Source organism: Oncorhynchus nerka, linkage group LG5 (genome assembly GCF_034236695.1).
Source record: "Oncorhynchus nerka isolate Pitt River linkage group LG5, Oner_Uvic_2.0, whole genome shotgun sequence".
NCBI lineage: Eukaryota > Metazoa > Chordata > Actinopteri > Salmoniformes > Salmonidae > Oncorhynchus > Oncorhynchus nerka.
The window spans coordinates 28895014-28913786 of NC_088400.1; the positions used below are offsets into that span (position 1 = coordinate 28895014).

General features: G+C 42.6%; 1 protein-coding gene across 1 annotated transcript; it reads left to right on the forward strand.

The window, feature by feature from the left end:
• The first annotated feature begins 280 nt into the window (after positions 1–280).
• On the forward strand, positions 281–16322 carry slc26a2 (solute carrier family 26 member 2). The gene is made up of 5 exons (XM_029660700.2): positions 281–374; positions 3362–3456; positions 8772–9384; positions 9806–10545; positions 10722–16322. The coding sequence occupies exons 3-5, from the start codon at positions 8788–8790 to the stop codon at positions 11521–11523; spliced, it is 2139 nt and encodes a 712-aa protein (XP_029516560.1). The 5' UTR covers positions 281–374; positions 3362–3456; positions 8772–8787; the 3' UTR covers positions 11524–16322.
• The last annotated feature ends 2451 nt before the right edge of the window (positions 16323–18773 follow it).

The window sequence follows — 18773 nt, forward strand, 5'->3', positions numbered from 1 at the left end:
GGCATGTCAAAGTTACACTTCATGCCATTTGGTTGCACTAAAGAGAAGTCGTTGCATCACTATATAGTTTCTCAACTCGACACATCATCAGTGATATACGGTGTGATATATGGTGTGATGATTTCTGACTGTTTTCTTCCTAGATTCAGAAGAGAATGCTACTCTTTTTAGAGAATTTGAGAACTTGTGTGCGTGTGCTGTCACGTGAAAGGGGTTTCCTGTAGCATATCATGTGATTGGGGCGTTCGGGTTGGGCTTCAAACGTCATTACGTACGCGCGCCGAGCGCTACAAATCTCCGGCTGAACGATACAAAAAGTATCCAATGATTTTCTTACTAATAACTTGATAAATAGAGAGCAGTAACAGTCTCAGGTGAGTAATGTTCTGCAATTGAATATACCGAATTAATAGTAACCGAAGAGAATGATTTGTTAGATATGTGCGTGCATGTTGTCTAAACTGCTGTCAACAAAGTACTGTACAGTAGACAACCTGGTGATGTACACGTTGACAACCTGTTCACAATGGTCCTCATTCATAACCTAATGTAACCTAAATTTGCCGTTGTATAAGTTATTGACAAATATTTTAGGCTATTTCATATTTAGCTATAACAACTTTATAACAAATACTTTCTTGACTTCATCGATTAGGCCTACATATATTTTTTTATGAGGTTAATGTCGTTTAAACCATTATGTACAGGGTTAAAAAGAGTAACGTTAGGTCTAATTATATCTGAAGACAGGACTATAAAAAAAGATGGCATATGCACAGTAGTGGAAAAAGTACCAAGTTGTGGCATATGCACAGTAGTGGAAAAAGTACCAAGTTGTCATACTTGATTAAAAGTATAGATACCTTAATAGAAAGGTAGTAAGTAAAAGTGAAAGTCAGCCAGTAAAATACTACTTGAGTAAAAGTCTAAAAGGTTTGAAATATACTTAAGTTTCAAAAGTACATGTAATTGCTCAAATATACTTAAGTATCACAATGAAAAGTAAAAGTATAAAATCACTTAAAATTCCTTATATTAATCAAAGCAGATGGAACCATTTTCTTGTTTTTAAAATGTAGGATAGCCAGGGGAACACTCCGAGATTATTTACAAAAGATTAATTTGTGTTTAGTTAGTCTGCCAGGCCAGAGGCAGTAGGGGTGACCACGTGTTCGCTTGATAAGTGCATGAATTTGACAGTTTTCCTGTCCTGCTAAGCATTCAAAATGTAACGAGTACTATTGGTTGTCAGGGAAAATGTATGGAGTAAAAAGTACAATATTTTCTTTAGGAATGTAGTGAGGTAAAAGTAGTCAAACATAAATAGTAAAGTAAAGTACAGATACCATAAAAAACGACTTAAGTAGTACTTTAAAGTATTTCTAGTTAAGTACTTTACACCACTGCATATGCATGACATGCACTTTTGCCTTGCTATAGCTATGTAGACTAGCTACTATAGGCAATACCACATATGACTTTCTCTCAGTCGGTCTGTTGCATGACGCATTAATCCTATAGATCGGTGCTTTATGTATGCCCTATATGCAGTGACAGTCATTACCGTTAATGTATGCATTAGTGATGAGTGGGTTGACTCATAACCGGGGGGCGAGCGGGTTTAGGGTCATGAAATAGTCTATTGTGTGGATGAAGGGCAGGTGGGTGGTGGGCTGGTTGAATGAAGATAAAATAATAAGTCAAAAATCCATAACAATTATAATTCTTGTGCAATTTATATCTATATCGTCTACGTGCGCCATCGCGCTCATGTTGATTTTGTCCACCCACATCAGACGCGATCAGGACATGCAGAATGAAGTATCAAAATAAACTCTGAACCAACTCTATTCATTTGCGGATAGGTCGAAAACTATTAAACATTTATGGCAATAGCTGGCTAGCTTGCTGTTGCTAGCTAATTTATCCTGGGACATAAACATTGAGTTGTTATTTTACCTGAAATGCACATGGTCCTCTACTCCGACAATTAATCCACAGATAAAAGGGTAACGTTAAACAGAGTTCGTTTCTAGTAATCTTTCCTCATTCAGGCTTCTTCATCTTCTTTGGATGTTATATGGCGGTTGGCAACCAACTGGAGTGTGGACCTCAGTTCATCTTTCAATCACCCACGTGGGTATGTGCTCCTAAAAACCAATGAGGAGATGGGAGAGGCGGGACTTGCAGCGCGTCAAGCATCACAAGCAGAACCAATTTCTATTTTAGCAACTGGCAACGCGGACGCTCGTTGACGTGCGCGAGCAGTGTGGGTGCAATGATTGAATAACATGTATATGTAAATTTATCTTGCAACGCTCGTGCACGTGACACAAGCGGTGTAGTCAGCATGTAACACGGAACCCAAACCGGCTGCGCGCGTGCGCTATCGTGCACTATCGTGCATAAATGTATTTTGCCTCCCCACACCAAACGCGATCACGACACGCAGGTTAAAATATCAAAACAGACTGAACCAATGACATTAATTTGGGGACAGGTTGAAAAGCATTAAACATGTATGGCAATTTAGCTAGTTAGCTTGCACTTGCTAGCTAACGTTAATTTGTCCTATTTAGCTAGTTTGCTGTTGCTAGCTAATTTGTCCTGGGATATAAACATTGAGTTGTTATTTGACCTGAAATGCACAAGGACCTCTACTCCGAATCCACACATAAAACGGCCAACCGAATCGTTTCTAGTCATCTCTCCTCCTTCCAGGCCTTTTCATCGTTTAATTTATATGGAGATCCATCTAAACTTTCATTGTATTACCACGACTACCGGCAAAACAGTTTGTCTTTCAATCACCCACGTGGGTATAACCAATGAGGAGATGCACGTGGGTACCTACTTCTATAAACCAATGAGGAGATGGGAGAGGTAGGACTTTCAGTGCGATCCGGGTCAGAAATAGGAATGACTTCTATTTTAGCCCTTGGCAACGCAGACGCTCGTTGCCACCCGCGAGCACTGTGGGTGCAATAATTGAATAACATGGATTTCTACATTTATTTTGCGAATCTCGCGTGTCCGGTCTGGTCAGCATGTAAGGCTAAACTTTACGGCCTAAACGGTACACGCCCCAAATAGCCTACATGGCCATCACCAAATGCATTTAGGAAGTGGCAGAAAGTTAACATCGAACCACGAAGGCTAAAAGGATAATGTCGGAGTTTAATTCAAATGAAATGGAGAGTTGAAAATAAGAGAAGGGAGGGCCAGAAAAGTAATGTTTGGAAAAGATTTAGATGAAGTAGTAAAAGAGGATGATAGCATGTTATGTGTGATGATTGTGAGGCACTATATGACCCCTCTACGGAAATATGAAACTCACGTTTTCTCCATTTTTCTATTTTAGGATCCCCACATGTGTCACGCGTCTGAAGGTAACCTGGTAATGGGGCAGAAAAATGTATGGAAGTGAATAGGGCATTTCCACGTCAAGATATACGGGTAATTCCTGAGCTTTCTTAATATCTCTCAAGTATAGGGACAGACACTTCAAAACATTCTTCCTTTTGATTACATTTCAGTTTTTCCATGTATGAATCTGTTATTCATTGTGTTTCTATGGGCTAATTAGCAGTAAAGCCACATTCAATGTTTCATCAATATATAGTACAAATAAAGAAAAACCCTTGAATGAGTAGGTGTGTCCAAACTTTGACTGGTACTGTGTACACACCTACTCATTCAAAGTTTTTTCTTTATTTGTACTATTTTCTACATTGTAGAGTAATAGTGAAGACATAAAACTATGAAATAACACATACTGTATGGAAACATGTAACCAAAAATGTGTTAAACAAAGGAAAACATTTTAGATTTTAGATTCTTCAAAGTAGCCATCCCTTTCCTTGATGACAGCTTTGCACACTCTTGGCATTCTCTCAACCAGCTTCACCTGGTATGCTTTTCCAACAGTCTTGAAGGAGTTCCCACATATGCTGAGCACTTGTTGGCTGTTTTTCCTTCACTCTGTGGCCCAACTCATCCCGAACCATTCCACATGGGTTGAGGTCAGGTGATTGTGGAGGCCAGGTCATATGATGCAGCACTGCATCACTCTCTTTCCTGATCAAATAGCCCTTACACAGCCTTAGGCGTGTTGGGTCATTGTCCTGTTGAAAAACAAATGATTGTCCCACTCAGCGCAAACCAGATGGGATGGCGTATCGCTGCAGAATGCTGTGGTAGCCATGCTGGTTAAGTGTGCCTTGCATTCTAAATAAATCACCTACAGTGTCACCAGCGAAGCACCATCGCACCTCATCCTCCAGGCTTCACGGTGGGAACCACACATGCAGAGATTCCCGTTCACCTACTCTGCTTCTCACCAGCTTCACATGGAATGCTTTTCCAACAGTCTTGAAGGAGTCCCCACATATGCTGAGCACTTTTTGGCTGTTTTTCCTTCACTCTGTGGTCCAACTCATCCCAAACCATCTCAATTAGGTTGAGGTCAGGTGATTGTGGAGGCCAGGTCATCTGATGCAGCACTCAATCACTCTCCTTGTTGGTCAAATAGCCCTTACACAGCCTAGAGGTGTGTTTTGGGTCATAGTCCTGTTGAAAAACAAATGATAGTCCCGCTAAGTGCAAACCAGATGGGATGGCGTATCGCTGCAGAATGATGTGGTAGCCATGCTGATTAAGTGTGCCTTGAATTCTAAGTAAATCACAGACAGTGTTACCAGCAAAGCACTCCCACACAATCACACCTCCTCCTCCATGCTTCACAGTGGGAACCACACATACGAAGATCAACCATTCACCTACTTTGCGTCTCACAAAGGCACAGTGGTTGGACCAAAAAAATCACACCATCACACCTCCTCCAGGCTTGACGGTGGGAACCACACATGCGGAGATCATCTGTTCACCTACTCTGCATCTCACAAAGAAACGTCGGTTGGAACCAAAAATCTAAAATTTGGACTCATCAGACCAAAGGACAGATTTCCACCGGTCTAATGTCCATTGCTCATGTTTCTTGGCCCAAGCAAGTCTCTTCTTCTTATTGGTTTCCTTAGTGTCCTTGCAGAACTTTGACCATGAAGGCCTGATTCATAGTCTCCTCTGAAGAGTTGATGTTGAGATGTGTCTGTTACCTGAACTCTATGAAGCATTTATTTGGGCTGAAATCTGAGGTGCAGTTAACTCTAATGAACTTATCCTCTGCAGCAGAGGTAACTCTGGGTCTTCCTTTCCTGTGACGGTCCTCATGAGAGCCAGTTTCATCATAGTGCTTGATGGTTTTTGCGACTGCACTTGAAGAAACTTTCAAAGTTCTTGAAATTTTCCGGATTGACTGACCTTCATGTCTTAAAGTAATGATGGATTGTAATTTCTTTGGACTGTCGTTTCAGCTTATTTGAGCTGTTCTTGCCATAATATGGACTTGGTCTTTTACCAAATAAGGCTATCTTCTGTATACCACCCTACCTTGTCCCAACACAACTGATTGGCTCAAACGCATTAAGAAGGAAAGAAATTCCACAAATTAACTTTTAACAAGGCACATCTGTTAATTGAAATGCATTCCAGGTGTTTACCTCATGGAGATGGTTGAGAGAATGCCAAGAGTGTGCAAAGCTGTCATCAAGGCATATGGTAGCTACTGTGAAGAATCTCAAATATAAAATCTATTTTCATATGCTTAACACTTTTTTTGGTTACTAAATGATTCAATATGTGTTATTTAATAGATTTGAAGTCTTCACTATTATTCTACAATGTAGAAAATAGTAAATATAAAGAAAAACCCTTGAATGTGTAGGTGTGTCCAAACTTTTGACTGATACTGTATATATATATATTTTTATACCTGCAGGGGTTCTAAAATTCAAAATAAATAGCTAACGTATCATTGGTATGACCTTCTTAAAACAAATCCATATGTAAGCTTAGTAGTAGTTACCATACCTGCAAAATCACGTTGCTGTCACGCCTGGAGAATTTTGGCTCCCAATGGCAAGATTTTGAATGGATGTTACATTTCAAGAACCCTCCCCCACATGCCCGTTGGTGCTACGTGTTATGTTCGTCACTGTTTTTAGACCGGGAAGGACACATTTTGCAGAGTTGTTCTGCATTTGAGTTTTGCAACATTGCAGAAAATGGAAGAACCTGGAGGTAAAACGTAATTCTGTTTTGTCAGAAATGTACTCTATACACAAAATCGACATATTGTACATCACACAGGAGGCTGCTAAGGGGAGGACGACTCATAATAATTGCCGGAACGCAGCAAATGGAATGGCATCAAACATATTGAAGCCATGTATTTGATACCATTCCTTCCACCTAGTCTTTACCACAAGCCTGTTCTCCCCAATTAAGGTGCCACCAACCTCCTGTGGTACATCAACATATTTTGATGGGGTTTTAATCTGCGATTTCCTGGCCATCCTCACCATAGACTGTAAAAATAATCGTCATACACTGTTGCACCTACTACACTAATCTTGTGAGCGCTATTGGAGCTCCGCCAAAGTAAGGCATTTGATGGGTTTGACGTGGAGTGAGGCGTCGCTGATTTACACATGGTCTCCACCCCTATTTAGCTATTTTTATGAACTTCCCTAGGCTTACCCGTATTAGGGAAGCCTGGTTCTCAACGAGGCTAGCTTAGTAGAAACCCAGCCCAGATCTTTAGACTCTAGGCTGGGGGATACAGGTGCTGATAAGAGGCTCAGACTGGTCTCTGCCTGGGGCCTCCAAATCACGAAGTCCGCCCCTGTCGACAGTCACAAGACAGGGACTTCAAATAGGCCCCAACAACAACTGCTTCCTGGGCGCCGATGACGTGGATGTGGATTAAGGCAGCCCCCCACACCTCTCTGATTCAGAGGGGTTGGGATAAATGCGGAAGACACATTTCAGTTGAATTAACAGGTCAAGGGAACTGTTCAGATGGGTTAAATGGAAACTGAAATGTGCACACTGACTGTAGGTCTATAACCTCTCACAGAACCTTAATATTAACTCCTGAAGGATGAAGCATTTCTTGCAGTAAAATGATGCACTAAATGTGGGATAAATCTGAACTTGGGAACAAGGGTGGAGAAATATAATTTCTTTCTTTCAGCATCTTGAGAGAATATGAATGTGCAGTTAGAGAGCACCTCTACAGACGCTATCTTTATCAGCATCATTAAACCTGATAGTGAATTTCAACCACATTAAATATGCATCCAAGCCGAACTGAATCTTATCAGAAACGTGTTGGGTCATTTTCAAAGCTTTCTATTTCCTTACAAATTGATGTCATTTGGATATTTTGCACTGAAAAAATAATAATAATATATATATATATATATAAAAAATAGCGATAAACATCTCTCCCCTCGAAAGAAGCAGAGATGACAGAGAAACGTTACCCATGTCAACTAGATTGAAGCATTCATTATATCGATTTATGACATTCTGTTAGCAAGGGTTTATTTAGTCTCCTAGGGCAACATAGAGAAAAGAGAAGAGAAGCTGCATGTATCTAATTATAGATAAATTGACTAACAAACAGCCCACTAAAATTTTGAAAATTATAAGCAGGAACATATCTAAATCAGGCACAAAAAAATCCTGCACCCCCTGTCAAAAAATCCTGCACCCCCTGTCAAAAAATCCTGCACCCCCTGTCAAAAAATCCTGCACCCCCTGTCAAGAAATCCTGCACCCCCTGTCAAAAAATCCTGACCCCCTGTCAAAAAATCCTGCACCCCCTGTCAAGAAATCCTGCACCCCCCGTCAAAAAATCCTGCACCCCCTGTCAAAAAATCCTGCACCCCCTGTCAAAAAATCGTTCCGCTGTAACCTACATGCTAATTTTCTATATTTCGGTGAGGACCTCAGATTTTCACTTAAACACAGTTAGGCGGTTGTGGATGGGTTATTAGCATTTGCGGGCAGGTGCGTGTCAACAAACAGCTACACCTAACATCCTCGTTGCTATTTCGTCTCCAGGAAGTGGAACTCCAATATTTGCACAGTCAATTATTTTCCAAATTGTTATGGCAAACACTCCCGCACCCAACCATTGCCTTTGACACAAAAAGGCACACACCAGAGAGATTTTAGGTTGTGAAAGACAAATTTATAACTTATGTTATAAAAAAAAGGTTGTGAAAGACAAATTATAACTTATGTTACAAAAAAAAGATCAAAATCTGTCAGTTTAAGCTAGAGATATCACCTTAAACTGGGCTGTGTCTCAATCCACCACATCCGCCTATGTCGGTCTTCCGCATCTGCGGTGGAAGGTGGCGGAGCTACAGCGGTATTTGTCTGACCATGAGACATCCAAAAATCGGTCTTCTCTCAAAACATTTGTTGTTTCTGAACAGTTTGGCCTACAAAAGTATTATGAAAGGGGAGACTCTTGAATACGAGGGTATTCACTGTTTGCTCTATGACCCCTACAAGTGTCATGGGACTCATCTGAAGTCGGTGACGCTGATGTGCCAACTTCTGTCTGTAGGGTCCAAACTATTTGAGCTACAAACTAACCCCACTATGGAAAGGTTAGAATGTCACGAAAACGATGGTGTTTAACGTTTTGCTCTACGACCCCCACAAGTGTCACGGGATTGGTCTGGAGGTAACTCATACAAACGAATAGAAGTATGGAGGTAGTTTTGTGCCAAAAAATAAATACAAAATCTATGATATGACCACCTAATTTTTTTCCATATGTTAGTACATACATAAGATTAGTACCGCCGCTCCCAATGACTGACTTTTTCAACTGTCTTTCTTTCTGTGTAAAGTGAAGGGGGGCCTGCTATGATGGCTCAAGAGTACTGCTGTGCCTCAGCAGATGAGGGAGCAGAGACCGGCCCACACGTCCCATTCGTGCTGGAGAGAAGGGAGAAGGAGGAGGAAAACTGGAGGACAGCCGTTTCTCACCAACTGAAAAAGCAGTGCACATGCAGCTCAGAGCGAGCCAAAGCCCAGGTTCTAGGGTTCGTCCCCATCCTAAAATGGCTGCCACGCTACCAGCTCAAAGACTGGATCCTGGGTGACGTCATGTCAGGGTTGATAGTGGGCATCCTGCTGGTGCCCCAGTCCATTGCATATTCTCTGCTGGCAGGCCAGGACCCTATCTATGGCCTCTATACCTCCTTCTTCTCCAGCATCATCTACACCCTGCTGGGCACCTCACGCCACATATCTGTGGGCATCTTCGGGGTGCTGTGCCTGCTGGTGGGCCAGGTGGTGGACAGGGAGTTGGCACTGGCAGGGTACATCACAGAGAGTATCAGGAACAACGCTACCCTGGGACTGGGCATGGGGAACAGCACCGAAGGGCCGGTCTGTGATAGGAGCTGCTATGCCATCATGGTGGGGACCACAGTCACATTTACAGCAGGGGTCTACCAGGTAAATGTGTGTAGAGAGGGAATGGTGTAATGTCTCGTGTTGAAAATCAATGACAAACATAATTAATTCATGTTATAACAGGTTGATTGTCATTGGCCCTGACAAGTATGACTTTTACTGTTTTTCATAGAGCCGTTACTCCCTCTCAGTTTTTCTAGAGCCGTTACTCCCACTCAGATTTTCTAGAGCCGTTACTCCCGCTCTGTTTCTCTAGAGCCGTTACTCCCGCTCTGTTTCTCTAGAGCCGTTACTCCCGCTCTGTTTCTCTAGAGCCGTTACTCCCCTTCTGTTTTTCTAGAGCCATTACTCCTTCTCTGTATTTATTGAGCCGTTACTCCCTTTCTGTTTTTCTAGAGCCGTTACTCCCTCTCTGTTTTTCTAGAGCCGTTACTCTCTCTCTGTTTTCACTCTGTGGTTTTAGGTGTTGATGGGCCTCCTGCAGGTGGGCTTTGTATCCGTGTATCTGTCAGACTCCCTCCTGAGCGGCTTCGCCACGGGGGCCTCTCTCACCATCCTGACCTCCCAGGTCAAGTACCTCCTGGGACTGGAGCTGCCCCGCGCCCAGGGCTGGGGTTCCCTCGTCAAGACCTGGGTCAGCCTTTTCCAGAACCTGGGCCAGACCAACCTCTGTGACCTGGTCACCAGCATGGTGTGCCTGGCGGTGCTGGTCCCCACCAAAGAACTCAACGACCGCTTCAAGGCCAAGCTCAAAGCCCCCATCCCCTTCGAGCTGTTTGTTGTCATCGCTGCCACTCTGGCCTCCCACTTCGGCCACTTCGAGGAGGAGTACGGCTCGAAAGTGGCCGGCGCCATCCCCACGGGCTTCCTGCCCCCCCAGCTCCCGTCCTGGTCTCTGATCCCCAACGTGGCGGTAGATGCCTTCTCCATAGCCATTGTGGGCTTTGCCATCACCGTCTCCCTGTCTGAGATGTTTGCCAAGAAGCATGGCTACGTGGTGGATCCCAACCAGGAGATGTACGCCATAGGCTTCTGTAACATCCTGCCCTCCTTCTTTCGCTGTTTCACCACCAGCGCTGCCCTGACCAAGACCCTGGTGAAGGAGTCTACAGGCTGCCAGACTCAGATGTCTGGCCTGGTCACAGCCCTAGTGCTGCTGCTGGTGCTACTGGTCATTTCCCCACTTTTCTACTCTCTGCAGAGGTAAGATCATGCTATTCTCTGTGTAACACTTAGCTTTACTATATATGTTCATCTCATGAGATCTAAACCTCCACTACACATAGTTTGCTCGTATTGAAAATGTTTGCCAGAAAATAATGTTCCACCTGATTTGATGATGACTTTATTGACTTGCTGTGTTTCCATGTCTTCTCCAGGTGTGTGCTAGCAGTGATCATCTTGGTGAATCTCCGGGGAGCATTGCTTAAGTTCACAGACGTCCCGCGGATGTGGCGTGTGAACCGCTTGGACACCGCCATCTGGCTGGTGACCATGGCAACCTCAGCGTTGATAAACACCGAGCTAGGCCTGCTGGTGGGGGTTATGGTCTCAGCCTTCTGTGTGTTGGGCCGCACCCAGAGAGCCCAGGCCTTGGAGCTGGGCCGGGCTGGCCATCGGGAGCTTTATCAGGACCTGGCCTCCTACAAGGGCCTGCAGTCTCAGCCTGGAGTAGCCATCTTCCGCTACGAGGCGCCCATCTACTACGCCAACCAGAGCCTGTTCAAGAAGGCCCTGTACCGCTGCCTGGGCCTGGATCCCGTCAAGGAGAAGGCCCGGCGCAGGAAGCTGGAGAAACATAGGAGAAAGCAAGAAGAAGTAGCCATGACGACAGGAGGAGAGGGCGGGACTAAGGGTAAAGAGAAAGAGTTGACCACCAAAGTCTTCCTACCAAATCAAGTCAACTTCCACTCTGTGGTGATAGACTGCAGCCCGGTGCTGTTCCTGGACACAGCAGGGGTCAATGCGTTGAAGGAGGTGTATAAGGATTATAAGGAGAATGGGGTACAGGTGTTCCTGGCCCAGTGTAATACCTCAGTACTGGAGTCACTGAACAGAGGTGGTTACTACCCAGAGAAGGGTATGGGAGAAAAGGAAAGAGTGTTTTTCACCATCAGCGATGCCGTCCTCTATGCACAGAGCCTCTCATCACAGAATGGTGACTGTGACACGTCCTGTTAACAAGAGCTTTAAAGACTGTACAGTGCCTTCGGAACGTATTCAGACCCCTTAACTTTAACCACATTTTGTTACATTACAGCCTTATTCTAAAATGGATTACATAAATACAAATCCTCAGCAATCTACACACAATACACCATAATGACAAAGCAAAAACAGTTTTTTAGAAATTCTAGCAAATGTATTAAAATTATTAAACAGATATATTCAGACCCTTTGCTATGAGACTCGAAATTGAACTCAGGTGCATCCTGCTTCCATTGATTGATCCATTGTTTTGGAAAGGCGCACACCTGTCTATATAAGGTCCCACAGTTGACAGCGTATGTCAGAGCAAAAACCAAGCCAAGGTGTCAAGGAATTGTCCGTAGAGCTCCGATACAGGATTGTGTTGAGGCACAGAGCTGGTGAAGGGTACCAAAACATTTCTGTATTGAATGTCCCCAAGAACACAGTGGCCTCCATCATTCTTAAATGGAAGAAGTTTAGAACCACCAAAACTCTTCCTGGAGCTGGCCACTTGGCCAAACTGAGCAATTGGGGGAGAAGGGCCTTGGTCAGGGAGGTGATCAAGAACCTGATGGTCACTCTGACAGAGCTCTAGAGTTCCTCTGTGGAGATGGGAGAAACTTCCAGAAGGACAACCATCTCGGCAGCCCTCCACCAATCAGGCCTTTATGGTAGAGTGGCCAGACGGAAGCCACTCCTCAGGAAAATGGCACATGACAGCCCGCTTGGAGTTTGCCAAACGGCACCTAAAAATATTATCTGGTCTGATGAAACCACGATTGAACACTTTGGCCTGAATGCCAAGTGTCACATCTGGAGGAAACCTGGCACCATCCTTAAGGTGAAGCATGGTGGTGGTAGCATCATGCTGTGGGGATGTTTCTCAGCGGCAGGGACTGGGAGACTAGTCAGGATCGAGGCAAAGATTAATGGAGCTATGTACAGAGATATCCTTGATGAAAACCTGCTCCAGAGCATTCAGGACCTCAGACTGGGTCAAAGGTTCATCTTCCAACAAGACATCGACCCTAACCACACAGCCAGGACAATGCAGGAATGGAGTCTCTGAATGTCCTTGAGTTGCCCAGGCTGTGCCCGGACTTGAACCCGATCTAACATCTCTGGAGAGACCTGAAAATAGCTGTGCAGCAACTCTCCCAATCCAACCTGACAGAGCTTGAGAGGACCTGCAGAGAAGAATCCTTGTTAAATTGCCTGGTTAAATAAAGGTTAAAAAACATTTTTATATAGGTGTGCCGAGCTTGTAGCGTCATACCCAAAAAGACTGCTGTAATCGCTGCCAAAGGTGCTTCAACAAAGTACTGAGTAAAGGGTCTGAATACTTAGGTAAATGTGATTTTTCAATATTTTATTTGTCATAAATTTGCAAACATTTCAAAAAATATTTTGGGCGGGTCATTATGGGTGTTGATTGATGTGGGGGAAAAAACTATATAATACATTTTAGAATTAGGCCGTAACGTAAGAAAATGTGGACAAAGTCAAGGGATCTGAATTCTTTCCAAATGCACTACAGAAACATATCTTTATACACAACATAAACATATATACAATATCTATCTCAGACAAATCACAACCAATATTGTTATTGTGCCTAACGGAAACATATGTAAATGTATCCAAAAAGCTGTGCATATTGCACGATTAGAATTCTTTGATCTGAAAGTTGAATGTCATGTTTACAGTATAGCTACAGTGGGGAGAACAATTATTTGATACACTGCCGATTTTGCAGGTTTTCCTACTTACAAAGCATGTAGAGGTCTGTATTTTTTATCATAGGTACACTTCAACTGTGAGAGACGGAATCTAAAACAAACATCCAGAAAATCACATTGTATGATTTTTAAGTAATTAATTTGCATTTTATTGCATGACATAAGTATTTGATACATCAGAAAAGCAGAACTTAATATTTGGTACAGAAACCTTTGTTTGCAATTACAGAGATCTTACGTTTCCTGTAGTTCTTGACCAGGTTTGCACACACAGCAGCAGGGATTTTAGCCCACTCCTCCATACAGACCTTCTCCAGATCCTTCAGGTTTCGGGGCTGTCGCTGGGCAATACGGACTTTCAGCTCCCTCCAAAGATTTTCTATTGGGTTCAGGTCTGGAGACTGGCTAGGCCACTCCAGGACCTTGAGATGCTTCTTACGGAGCCACTACTTAGTTGCTCTGGCTGTGTGTTTTGGGTCGTTGTCATGCTGGAAGACCCAGCCAAGACCCATCTTCAATGCTCTTACTGAGGGAAGGAGGTTGTTGGCCAAGATCTCGCGATACATGGCCCCATCCATCCTCCCCTCAATATGGTGCAGTCGTCCTGCCCTCTTTGCAGAAAAGCATCCCCAAAGAATGATGTTTCCACCTCCATGCTTCACGGTTGGGATGGTGTTCTTGGGGTTGTACTCATCCTTCTTCTTCCTCCAAACACGGCGAGTAGAGTTTAGACCAAAAATCTCAATTTTTGTCTCATCAGACCAGACGACCTTCTCCCATTCCTCCTCTGGATCATCCAAATGGTCATTGGCAAACTTCAGACGGGCCTAGACATGTGCTGGCTTGAGCAGGGGGACCTTGCGTGCGCTGCAGGATTTTAATCCATGGTGGCGTAGTGTGTTACTAAAGGTTTTCTTTGAGACTGTGGTCCCAGCTCTCTTCAGGTCATTGACCCGATCCTGCCGTGTAGTTCTGGGCTGATCCCTCACCTTCCTCATGATCATTGATGCCCCACGAGGTGAGATCTTCTATGGAGGCCCAGACTGAGGGTGATTGACCGTCATCTTGAACTCTTCCATTTTCTAATAATTGCGCCAACAGTTGTTGCCTTCTCACCAAGCTGCTTGTCTATTGTCCTATAGCCCATCCCAGCCTTGTGCAGGTCTACAATTTTATCCCTGATGTCCTTACACAGCTCTCTGGTCTTGGCCATTGTGGAGAGGTTGGAGTCTGTTTGATTGAGTGTGTGGACAGGTGTCTTTTATACAGGTAACGAGTTCAAACAGGTAATGAGTGGAGAACAGGAGGGCTTCTTAAAGAAAAACTAACAGGTCTGTGAGAGCCGGAATTCTTACTGGTTGGTAGGTGATCAAATAATTAAGTCATGCAATAAAATGCAAATTAATTACTTAAAAATCATATAATGAGATTTTCTGGATTCTGTCTCTCACAGCTGAAGTGTACCTATGATAAAAATTACAGACCTCTACATGCTTTGTAAGGAGGGAAATCTGTAAAATCGGCAGTGTTTCAAATACATGTTCTCCCCACTGTATGTAATCTTAATCTTGATCTTGTCAGACTGTGAACCAAAATGAACTTTCTGTTACAATCTCATCTAAGACAGAATGCATTGTCAAGTTTTAGGACTCTTTTTTTAAGCAATGTTCGGTCCTCTGGCTGTGGCACCATGATTTAGCACCCATTTTTCCCTCCATGTTTGTTTCTTGTTTAAACAGTGGGAATGTTACTTTTGTTGACATTTTCGATCCTTTGTTACCACAGCAAAAGTAGAGCTGGTGTCAACAAGATGAATGGTTATAGAGTAAGAGGGTGTTATCTGTTTGAATGCGGTATGAGAATGTGTCAGTTATAAATTATACATGATTGTTTTTCAGTTGCAACTTATGGTGAAGTAGTGATTGATAAATGTGTTGTCTTAGCTTTCTGGAATGTAGAACTTTATTAACAGTAGAAAGTACATTTTTAGGTAGAAAAACACCTCTATTGATCTATTACACTTACAGCCTTCCAGACTGCTGCTCAGAGACACTCCCAGAATCCTTCACTCCAGCCAGTTTAGGCAATGCCAGAAGTTTTCAATAACTCAAAGTTTCAGTTTATATCAGAAAGATTTGGTCATATCAGTCTAAACGCAAAATTGTATTAACATTTTGAATCAAACCTCCTTTGTGCTTTCGGGGGTTTTGATACCTTAATGCTGTATGTTTCTTTTGTATTTATGTTCTTATGGTCCTTTAGCCATAGCAGTATATATTTATGGCTACATTTGACTAAAGTTATGCTAGAGTCAGTAATCAGTGCTGGGGAAGAGTGTTACTGTCTGCTTTAGTTTATTGCAGTTGTAAAACTGTTATATTTGCATGTAGAATATAGAGACAATCAATGCCGAGATCATACGAGATCATCAGTATGAAATATTTATTACTGGAAATTGTAAATGTTCTCCTGTACTTTCAAGTGCCTCTGAAATGATATAATATCATGTTTAATGAAGTGCCTTTCTGAATGTCCCTATATTTATATACTCTGTCAGTAAATGTATTTAGTTAAGCCAGTCTCTGCTCGTTATTTCTAATTGTTAGGTGGTCTGATATGCAACTGATTTACTCCTTGCCTCCTTCAACATTTTGAATCAACTCATTTTTGCATTACCGTTCAACACTACTCTGACTCAGGACAGGTTAGTTGATTTAGATGAAGAAACGATCTAGAAAAATTGACCATAGTTCTGTTATTTTATTATTTGTTTTAGTATGGTCAGGGCGTGAGTTGGGTGGGCAGTCTATGTTTGTTTTTCTATGTTGGTTTTTGTGTTTGGCCTAGTATGGTTCTCAATCAGAGGCAGGTGTCGTTAGTTGTCTCTGATTGAGAATCATACTTAGATAGCCTGGGTTTCACTGTTGGTTTGTGGGTGTTTGTTTCCGTGTGAGTGTTTTGGCCACATGGTACTGTTGCGGTTTTGTATATTCACGTTGTTATTTTCTGTTTAGTGTTCTGAGTTTTATTAAAAATCATCATGAACACTTACCACGCTACTCTTTGGTCCGATCCTTACTCCTCCTCAGACGAAGAGGAGGAAATCCGTTACAAAAATGAAATACATTTTTCCCAAAATGCCATGCTCAAATACCAGCGCCATTCAAGAATTGCCACTTTACTAACATGAATAACTGCTCTAATAAACAATGTATCATTGCCTTTAATAAACAAGGATACTGCTTTGTGAATGATTTAGTTCATGTTAACTACAACATGTGTAGAACTTAATATTTGTCCACAGTGAGTCAGATGTACGTGCAGACGGCGGTTCTATCATATTTCTATGTGGGGCGGCAGGGTAGCCTAGTGGTTAGAGCATTGGACTAGTAACCAGAGGAGGTTCAAACCCCCGAGCTGACAAGGTACAAATCTTTCGTTCTGCCGCTGAACAGGGAGTTAACCCACTGTTCCTAGGCCGTCATTGAAAATAAGAATTTGTTCTTAACTGACTTGCCTAGTTAAATAAAGGTAAAATAAAATAAAAAATGCGTCTATGATCAGGAATAGCTAAACAATGTGAAATCCTTACTCTAATCTATGGTTGTACTTCTATCACCGTCAATGCATTTCAACTGTTAACATTTCCGAGTATTCAACTCGACTGTTACTCTTTGCATGTAATCACAGTAAATGAACACTTCACTCTAATGCAAGCATTAAGCATGGTTTTGTCTCAGTTGAGTATACAGTCGTCTTCAAGACAACTTGTTTGGAATGCTTTTTTTGTAGTCTGTGAGATTACTCACAGAGGTATGATGGAGGCTGTCTGTTACACCTAGTGGGGTACGTTTGTAGTGGTGGTGTGACACCAACAGTGTCATCATGATCATCATGCTTAGATGAGGAGTCGTGTATCTCTGGGTTGAGCTTCTGGAAGAATGAGGAGTTACTTGTGATGCAGTGTCCATTCCTCATGGCCGGTTCCTTTGACCTTTGACACACTGTAGTGCTCTGTGTTGCAGGGTGGTGTGAGTTTGTTGTGCTTGAGTTGGCGTTGTAGCATGATATCACCTGGAGTGAGACTATTGGGCATGGCGTGTCTGAGTGAGTCTTCATCTTTGCCTTTGTCTCTGTCGGATTGAAACATCATTCAGCGGTTGATGTTTCTGTGGCTCTGTGGTTTGGAACGGTACACATGGAGGAAAGTGTTGAGGTACTGTCTCCATGGAACAACTTGTATTCCTGCCTCACAGATGGTTTTGCCTAGAGTATCAGAACTGTTACTCAACTCTAGTCTATCAGAGCTGCTACTCTACTCTAGTCTATCAGATCTGTTACTCAACTCTAGTCTATAAGATCTGCTATTCTAGTCTATCAGAGCTGCTACTCTACTCTAGTCTATGAGATCTGCTATTCTAGTCTATCAGAGCTGCTACTCTACTCTAGTCTATCAGAACTGCCACTCTACTCCAGTCTATCAGATCTGCTACTCTAGTCTATCAGAACTGCCACTCTACTCCACTCTAGTCTATCAGAACTGTTACTCTACTCTATCAGAACTTCTACTCTAGTCTATCAGAACTGTTACTCTAGTCTATTCTATCATAGCTTCTACTCTACTCTATCAGAACATCTACTCTAGTCTATCAGAACTGTTTCTCTACTCTATCAGAACTTCTACTCTAGTCTATCAGAACTGTTACTGTACTCAAACAGAACTGCTACTCTACTCTAGTCTATCATAGCTTCTACTCTACTCTATAAGATCTTCTACTCTACTCTATCAGAACTTCTACTCTAGTTTATCAGGACTGTTACTGTACTCAAACAGAACTGCTACTCTACTCTAGTCCATCATAGCTTCTACTCTACTCTATAAGATCTTCTACTCTACTCTATCAGAACTTCTACTCTAGTCTATCAGAACTGTTTCTCTACTCTATCAGAACTTCTACTCTAGTCTATCAGAACTGTTACTGTACTCAAACAGAACTGCTACTCTACTCTAGTCTATCATAGCTTCTACTCTACTCTATAAGATCTTCTACTCTACTCTATCAGAACTTCTACTCTAGTCTATCAGGACTGTTACTCTACTCTAGTCTATCAGAACTGTTACTCTACTCTATCAGAACTTCTACACTAGTCTATAAGAACTGTTACTCTACTCTATCAGAACTGTTACGCTACTGCAGTGTATCAGAACTTCTTCTCTACTCTAGTCTATCATAGCTTCTACTCTACTATACTCTATCAGATCTTCTACTCTATCAGAACTTCTTCTCTAGTCTATCAGAACTTCTACTCTACTATATCAGAACTGCTACTCTAGTCTAGTCTATCAGAACCTCTACTCAAGTCTATCAGAACTGCTACTGTAGTTTATCAGAACTGCTACTCTACTCTCTTCTATCAGATCCTCTACTCTACTCCAGTCTATCTGAGCTGCTACTCTACTCTATCAGAACTGCTACTCCACTCTTTCAGATCTTCTACTCT

What these genes read in the sequence shown, in the direction of transcription:
- slc26a2 (XM_029660700.2), top strand. Translation starts at nt 8,788, where the DNA reads ATGATGGCTCAAGAGTACTGCTGTGCCTCAGCAGATGAGGGAGCAGAG. An exon ending in TTACAGCAGGGGTCTACCAG is followed by an intron (nt 9,385 to 9,805) that starts GTAAATGTGTGT and finishes CTGTGGTTTTAG; the next exon opens with GTGTTGATGGGCCTCCTGCA. An exon ending in CTTTTCTACTCTCTGCAGAG is followed by an intron (nt 10,546 to 10,721) that starts GTAAGATCATGC and finishes TGTCTTCTCCAG; the next exon opens with GTGTGTGCTAGCAGTGATCA.